The sequence below is a fragment of the Oncorhynchus mykiss genome, chromosome 9 (assembly GCF_013265735.2).
Source record: "Oncorhynchus mykiss isolate Arlee chromosome 9, USDA_OmykA_1.1, whole genome shotgun sequence".
NCBI classification, from domain to species: Eukaryota; Metazoa; Chordata; class Actinopteri; order Salmoniformes; family Salmonidae; genus Oncorhynchus; species Oncorhynchus mykiss.
This window is the reverse complement of record NC_048573.1, coordinates 74502206-74510680: the sequence shown is the minus strand read 5'-3', so window position 1 is coordinate 74510680 and position 8475 is coordinate 74502206. Positions and strand designations below refer to the sequence as shown.

The window sequence follows — 8475 nt, the reverse complement described above, 5'->3', positions numbered from 1 at the left end:
AATGAGCACGGGTTGGGGAGTGGAGTAACGGATGGGGAGTGGAGTAACGGTTGGAGAGTGGAGTAACGGGTTGGGGAGTGGAGTAACGGGTTGGGGAGTGGAGTAACGGTTGGGGAGTGGAGTAACGGGTTGGGGAGTGGAGTAACGGATGGGGAGTGGAGTAACGGTTGGGGAGTGGAGTAATGGGTTGGGGAGTGGAGTAACGGGTTGGGGAGTGGAGTAACGGTTGGGGAGTGGAGTAACGGTTGGGGAGTGGAGTAACGGGTTGGGGAGTGGAGTAAAGGTTGGGGAGTGGAGTAACGGGTTGGGGAGTGGAGTAACGGTTGGGGAGTGGAGTAACGGTTGGGGAGTGGAGTAACGGGTTGGGGAGTGGAGTAACGGGTTGGGGAGTGGAGTAACGGGTTGGGGAGTGGAGTAACGGGTTGGGGAGTGGAGTAACGGGTTGGGGAGTGGAGTAATGGTTGGGGAGTGGAGTAACGGGTTGGGGAGTGGAGTAACGGGTTGGGGAGTGGAGTAACAGTTGGGGAGTGGAGTAACGGTTGGGGAGTGGATTAACGGTTGGGGAGTGGAGTAACGGTTGAGGAGTGGAGTAACGGTTGAGGAGTGGAGTAACGGTTGAGGAGTGGAGTAACGGTTGGGGAGTGGAGTAACGGGTTGGGGAGTGGAGTAACGGTTGGGGAGTGGAGTAACGGGTTGGGGAGTGGAGTAACGGTTGGGGAGTGGAGTAACGGTTGGGGAGTGGAGTAACGGGTTGGGGAGTGGAGTAACGGGTTGGGGAGTGGAGTAACGGGTTGGGGAGTGGAGTGACGGTTGGGGAGGGGAGTAAAGGTTGGGGAGTGGAGTAACGGTTGGGGAGTGGAGTAACGGTTGGGGAGTGGAGTAACGGGTTGGGGAGTGGAGTAACGGGTTGGGGAGTGGAGTAACGGTTGGGGAGTGGAGTAACAGGTTGGGGAGTGGAGTAACGGTTGGGGAGTGGAGTAACGGGTTGGGGAGTGGAGTAACGGTTGGGGAGTGGAGTAACGGGTTGGGGAGTGGTGTAACGGGTTGGGGAGCGAAGTAACGGGTTGGGGAGCGAAGTAACGGTTGGGGAGTGGAGTAACGGTTGGGGAGTGGAGTAACGGTTGGGGAGTGGAGTAACGGGTTGGGGAGTGGAGTAACGGTTGGGGAGTGGAGTAACGGTTGGGGAGTGGAGTAACGGGTTGGGGAGTGGAGTAACGGGTTGGAGAGTGGAGTAACGGATGGGGAGTGGAGTAACGGTTGGGGAGTGGAGTAACGGATGGGTAGTGGAGTAATGGGTTGGGGAGTGGAGTAACCGATGTAACCAAAAAACAACAAGGGTAGTCTGTTACATTACCAGTTAAAATATTGTAATCAGATTACCGATACTTTTAAAGAACTAGATGATTACTATATGATTACTATATGATTAAATATATATATATAAAAATAACAAACATCCACAGTATGATTGTAAACCCATGCAGTTGTTTGAGAACACGACAGACTGCTTCAGGAAAGAGCGCTTCAACAGTGGAAAAGTTAAGTCAGCTAGCGAGGCATTGTTGTCATTTTATAAGCCGAAATAAGGGAGTACTATCTCTCATATTAGTCGATGTGAGGTTCTCTTTTAAACAATCCCCTTGTCCACAGCTAATAGCTAGCTAGCTAACGTTAGCTAAAGCAAGCTAGCTAGCTACTAATAATTCAACCACAAGTAACATGAAGACGAAAAATGATCTGTACATCTTACTGTAGAAATGATTGTTTACAACAAGTCTAGGTTGGATCTGTTGCTGTTAAAATACAACTAATCATTTGTATTCTAACTGGAATAAACTGATTGAAGCAAGATGTTTTTTGAGGTAAACCCACTCACACAGTTCTGGGTTCATCTACGGCAGGAAGTGGTCTCCTGCCTGACTGAGAAAGCAGTAGATGTTCTGGTCCAGTTTGGAACCACATACCTGTGTGAGTCAGAGTTCTCAACTCTGGCATACTTAAACAACAAGTACAGACACAGACTCAATGCTGAGCATGACCTCGGGTTGCACTGTCAAAAAACTGAGCGTGTGTGTGTGTGTGTGTGTGTGTGTGTGTGTGTGTGTGTGTGTGTGTGTGTGTGTGTGTGTGTGTGTGTGTGCGTGTGCGCGTGTGTGTGTGTGTGTGTGTGTGTGTGTGTGTGTTTGTGTGTGTGTGTGTGTGTGTGTGTGTGTGTGTGTGTGTGTGTGTGTGTGTTTTCAAATTAAATCGTATTCGTATTTGGTATGCAGAGAGAACAGTCTAGTCCATGGGTGGCCCTGATTGGTGTCACCCCCCCCCTAGCAAACACACCTGATTTAAGCTAATTGCATTCTAAACTGAAGATCATGATTAGTTGATTATTGGAGTCAGGTGTGTTAGCTGGGTGCTGGGGGCCAAAACTGTGACAGCAATCAAGCCCCTGATGACTGGAGTTGCCCAGGCCTGGTCTATGATTAGGATGGCTGGAGTATTTGGACAATTTTAGGGCCTTCCTCTGATGCCACCTGGTATAGAGGTCCTGGATGGCAGGAAGCTTGGCTCCAGTGATGTACTGGGCCATAAGCACTACCCTCCTTGCAGTCGGAGGCTGAGAAGTTGCCATACGAGGCGGTGATGGTGCAGCCGTATAACTTTTTGAGGATCTGAAGGCCCGTGCCAAATCTTTTCATTCTCCCGAGGGGAAAAAGGCATTGTCGTGCTCTTCTTCACAACTGTCTTGGTGGGTAACGACCACGATAGTTTGTTGGTGATCAGTTAAAACACTACTCCTCTAGCACCGAATGACCGATCTGCTCGAAACTTGGTAAATTGTATCTCCCACCGAAAGGCCTCACAACGCCACATTTTCCAGGTTAGCATCTCAAACAGCATACTAACCAATAGAACATTCAAGTGGGCGACACCTGGCGCATACATGCATATAAATCAGTCATGGATAGTGCATTGTAACAAAACTTGATACACATGTTCCAAACACTGTCAAAGACTCAACATTTGCAAGCAAGGGGTATGGTAGTAGGTGCCAGGTGCACTAGTTTGGGTCAAGAACTGCAAAATGGCTGGGGGGGGTTTCACACTCAACAATTTCCTGTGTGTATCAAGAATGGTCAATGGACATCCAGCCAACTTTTTGTGGGAAGCATTGGAGTCAACATGGACCAGGTTCCCTGTGGAACACTTTCCACACCTTGTAGAGCCCATGCCCCAATGAATTGAGACTGTTCTGAAAAAAGTGTGTGTTGGGGGGGGTGATGCAACTCAATATTAGGAAGGTGTTCTTAATGTTTGGTATACTCAGGGTGTTCTTAATGTTTTGTATACTCGGGTGTTCTTAATGTTTGGTATACTCGGGGTGTTCTTAATGTTTGGTATACTCGGGGTGTTCTTAATGTTTGGTATACTCAGGGTGTTCTTAATGTTTGGTATACTCAGGGTGTTCTTAATGTTTGGTATACTCGGGGTATTTCTACCTGACACCTACAGTTGAAGTCAGAAGTTGTAAAAGATGTAAAATTGTGCGACTAAGATGTCCTCAGCAAACACATAAAAATAAAACAGATTTCTTAATTATTTTACAATTATATACGTTCTGACAAATTTAAGGAAGTGGTAGTCGCTATGTTGTCTCAAGATGTACAAACCACAGTAACTGCCAGGGTGCGATATCCAAACATACAGTGGGAGTTGGAAGTTTACATACACTTAGGTTGAAGTCGTTAAATCTCATTTTTCAACCACTCCACACATTTCTTGTGAACAAACTATAGTTTTGGCAAGTTGGTTAGGACATCTACTTTGTGCATGACACAAGTAATTTTTCCAACAATTGTTAATTAACAGACAGATTATTTAACTTATAATTCACTGTATCACAATTCCAGCGGGTCAGAGGTTTACATACACTACGTTTACTGTGCCTTAAACAGCTTGGAAAATTCCGTAAAATTATGTCGTGGCTTTAGAAGCTTCTGATGCTAATTAACATAATTTGAGTCAATTGGAGGTGTACCTGTGGATGTATTTCAAGGCCCACCTTCAAACTCACTGCCTATTTGCTTGACATCATGGGAAAATCAAAAGAAATCAGCCAAGACCCCAGAAAAAAAATTGTAGACCTCCACAAGTCTGGTTCATCCTTGGAAGCAATATCCAAACGCCTGAAGGTACCACGTTCATCTGTACAAACAATAGTACTCAAGTATAAACACCATGGGACCACGCAGCCGTCATACCGCTCAGGTAGGAGACACGTTCTGTCTCCTTAAGATGAACGTACTTTGGTGCAAAAAGTGCAAATCAATCCCAGGACAACAGCAAAGGACCTTGTGAAGATGCTGGAGGAAACATGTACAAAAGTATCTATATCCACAGTAAAACGAGTCCTATATCAACATAACCTGAAAGGCCGCTCAGCAAGGAAGAAGACACTGCTCCAAAACCAGCCCACCAGCACATGGGGACATAGATCGTACTCTTTGGAGAAATGTCCTCTGGCCTGATGAAACAAAAATAGAACTGTTTGGCCATAATGACCATCGTCATGTTTGGAGGAAAAAGGGAGAGGTTTGTAAGCCGAAGAACACCATCCCTAACTGTGAAGTACGATGGTGCCAGCATCATGTTGTGGGGGTGCTTTGCTGCAGAAGGGACTGGTGCACTTCACAAAATAGATGGCATCATGAGAAAATAAAATTATGTGGATATATTGAAGCAACATCTCAGGACATCAGTCAGGAAGTTACATACGCACCTGTACATAACCCATCTATAATTTAGCCCAAACAACTACCTCTTTCCCTACTGTATTTATTTATTTTGCTCCTTTGCACCCCATTTATTTGTATCTCTACTTTGCACATTCTTCCACTGCAAATGAACCATTCCAGTGATTTACTTGCTATATTGTATTTACTTCGCCACTATGGCCTTTTTTTTTGCCTTTACCTCCCTTATCTCACCTCACTTGTTCACATCGTATATAGACTTATTTTTCTACTGTATTGACTGTATGTTTGACTGTATGTTTGTTTTACTCCATGTGTAACTCTGTGTATGTGTCGAACTGCAATGCTTTATCTTGGCCAGGTCGCAATTGTAAATGAGAACTGGTTCTCAAATTGCCTACCTGGTTAAATAAAGGTGAAATAAATAAATACAAATGGGTCTTCTAAATTGTCAATGACCCCAAGCATACTTCCAAAGTTGTGGTAAAATGGCTTAAGGACAACAAAGTCAAGGTATTGGAGTGGCCATCACAAAGCCCTGACCTAAATCCCATAGAAAATTTGTGGGCAGAACTGAAAAAGTGTGTGCGAGCAAGGAGGCTTACAAACCTGACTCAGTTACACCAGCTCTGTCAGGAGGAATGGGCCAAAATTCACTCAAAGTATTGTGGGAAGCTTGTGGAAGGCTACCCGAAATGTTGAACCCAAGTTGAACAATTTAAAGGCAATGCTACTAAATGCTAATTGAGTGTATGTAAACTTCTTCCCAGAATGTGATGAAAGAAATACAAGTTGAAATAAATCATTCTCTCTACTATTATCTTGACATGTCACATTCTTAAAATAAAGTGGTGATCCTAACTGACCTAAAGACAGGGAATTTTTACTAGGATTAAATGTCAGAAATTGTGAAAAACTGACTTTAAATGTATTTTGCTGAGGTGTATGTAAACTTCCGACCTCAACTGTAACTGACACAGTGACACATTGGCCGGTGTGTGTGTGTGTGTGTGTGTGTGTGTGTGTGTGTGTGTGTGTGTGTGTGTGTGTGTGTGTGTGTGTGTGTGTGTGTGTGTCTCTGTTTGGTTATCTCTGATGGTTACAGACGTTATCTCAAATGCCGGGGAAGCAGAAAATCAACACGAAAGTCATATGACATTGATCTCCGGGAGGACGGCCGTTGGAGTGGAGTACACGAGGTGATGGAGGGCTCTGATTGGATCGCACCACGTATGTGTGTGTGTGTGTGTGTGTGTGTGTGTGTGTGTGTGTGAATGTCGGTGGTTGTGTGTGATGGGGACAGAATACAGCTCAATCGGAAGTGTTGTTGTGGATGACAGCTAGACTGTTTGCTCTGGATGCAGAACCAGATGTCTTTACACAGCCATCCCTTACTTGAAATTAAAGACAAATGTGTGTGTGTGTGTGTGTGTGTGTGTGTGTGTGTGTGTGTGTGTGTGTGTGTGTGTGTGTGTGTGTCAGTGTGTTTTGTTTGCATTTGCATGCACGGCTTTGTCAGTACATATCGACTGTTAAAATAGTGTATTTGTGACACGACACAATATGGATTGTTGATAAGGAAGCAACGAGATACATATTTATTTTTCCCCACACCATTCAATGGAATTTTAGATTAGTTTAGGTCAGATAAATCGCAACATGTGTTATCTCAACACGTTCCAATCCTTTTCAACACCACAAAAAAAATAGGCCCACAGCCTACAAGACAGGACATTGACATAAAGATTCTGGAATGAGGCTGTCACTTTGACTCCTGCATGGATTTATCAAAAGATGCCCATGTAGGGAGTGGTATTGGGTTGCGTCAGGAATGAGGAAGAAAATGGTTAGCTGACGCTTCCCATCTCAGAGAGTTTTACTGACACCGTGTGGCAAACGGCAGATCTCACGATATAAAAAAAACACATAACAGAAGAATAAAGTGTATTTTCGTTTCGAATATCCGGCAACTATTGAACATCATTCAGTGCGCCAATTGATAATACATAATAGAATAGTAAATGTGTCCATAGGCCTAGTGTTTAGACTACACAGTCTGGAAATGGTCAAGAAATAAAAAATAAAATAAAATAAAACAACAACAAAAAATGACTCATTCTAATTAAATGTTATTGTTCTGCAACAAACGAGACCATATAGATTCTAGACATAAAAAGATAGGCCCTAGAGACGCTTTGAGGCGCCAGGGGGTCCGTGTCTTCATTTTGGGCTATTGTTGGTGTCTGGCGCCGCTTGCTGGACAGAACCACGGCAGAAACACATGGCAGATATGAACCATCACGTTGCCGTAGACAGCTCGGCACAGCATACACGGTGTGTTCCTTAAGTCATTTAACGTTTATCCGCAGGGATTCGCTGGAACTAGCCTACCACGATAGTTCGTATGGAAGAGGAGGTGACATTTATTAAGTATGTGAGGTAACTTGTTGTCAAAGTGTGTGAGTGTGAAACGACAGTTTCTTTGAATTAATTAGTGACATTTTTATTTTATTTTTATCAATGTGGTTGATTGGGCTTATTGGGAATAAATAATCAGATCATTAAAAAACATCACTGTTGTAGTCTAGGCTATGTGGGGCTTTCTTGGGTTTACCTTATGTAAAGAAAAAATAATGACTATAATTATGATGATGATTATTATTATTATGTCATTAAAATGTCGTTGTTGTTGCAATTTCAGTTTATTTACTTGATGATGATGAATATGGGGAGGAAAACGAGGATGATTACGTTGACGAGTATCTACTTAAACAATATGTTAGTTTGATCTAATTAATTATGAGTTATTACGGCACATAAAATAGTTTTAGTTAGTTTTATAAGAAATGCCAGCTATTAGTGAGGAAGTCACTCTCCTTGGTAAACAGCCCGCTCTGTCTGCCTGTGTTGAACCGTCCGGCTCCACGCATGCGCAGTGCCACTCCGTCCGCCCCGGTAAGGGTGTAGATCCTAGCTCGCGCTGGAACACGGGAACAGCGAATAGATACAGTATTCTTACATATAAAAAAAAAAACATAAAAAGAAACGGATGTGCCTCCGAAAACGAAACGGATACCGTCCTCCTGACAATTTTAATGCAACAATTGTAAGTATTATTTAATAATTGTCATGTATTTGTAAAAAGGGTTTTTAGTTTGCCAGTCAATGGTGGGTTTTTCCGGCTTATCCCGTTTTGAAAAAAAGGTCCGTGATTCCTAGGCTACTGCTGAAGAGAACGGGTTGTCTTGAAGAAACGAACCCCTCTAGTGTTTTCCCCAAAACCTGTAAAACAACATTTTAGTATTTGGAATCATGTTTTTGACAACGCTCCAATGTCATTATGCTGAGAATACAGCTTTCATGGAAACAAGAGTAACGATATGTCTTTCGATACAATAACCACTGTGTTTCTCATTCCAAACTGACTGAGGAAGAGAGGTTAGGTAGGGAACTACTGCTTCTGCCGCTTCATTTTGTCGCTTCTTTTTTTACACTGCTTCATTTCTATTAGTGGAATGTCTGCTCTGCTATGGGTCCCTCGATTAGTAGGGAACAATATGGAGATGTCAATCTGTTCCATTTTGGTCGGATTCCTCTCTCTCTCTCTCTGTGTCTCTCTACTCTCTCTCTGTCTCTCTCTCTCTCTCTCTCTTTCTCTCTCTCTCTCTCTCTCTACTCTCTCTCCCTCTCTCTCTCTCTCTCCCTCTCTCTCTCTCTCTCTCTCTCTCTC

The 8475-nt window shown here is 43.7% G+C and overlaps 1 protein-coding gene across 3 annotated transcripts in view; it reads left to right on the top strand.

Moving 5' to 3' along the window:
* The first annotated feature begins 7692 nt into the window (after positions 1-7692).
* LOC118966122 (regulator of G-protein signaling 17-like) overlaps positions 7693-8475 on the top strand; it is a 125917-nt gene continuing 125134 nt past the window's right edge. For 2 of the 3 annotated variants that reach the window (XM_036989038.1, XM_036989037.1), the window contains exon 1: positions 7693-7851. In XM_036989038.1, coding sequence (XP_036844933.1) covers positions 7795-7851 — 57 coding nt within the window. In that variant the 5' untranslated portion in view covers positions 7693-7794. The remainder of the gene's footprint in view (positions 7852-8475) is intronic. The other variant, XM_036989039.1, reaches the window with a different exon arrangement.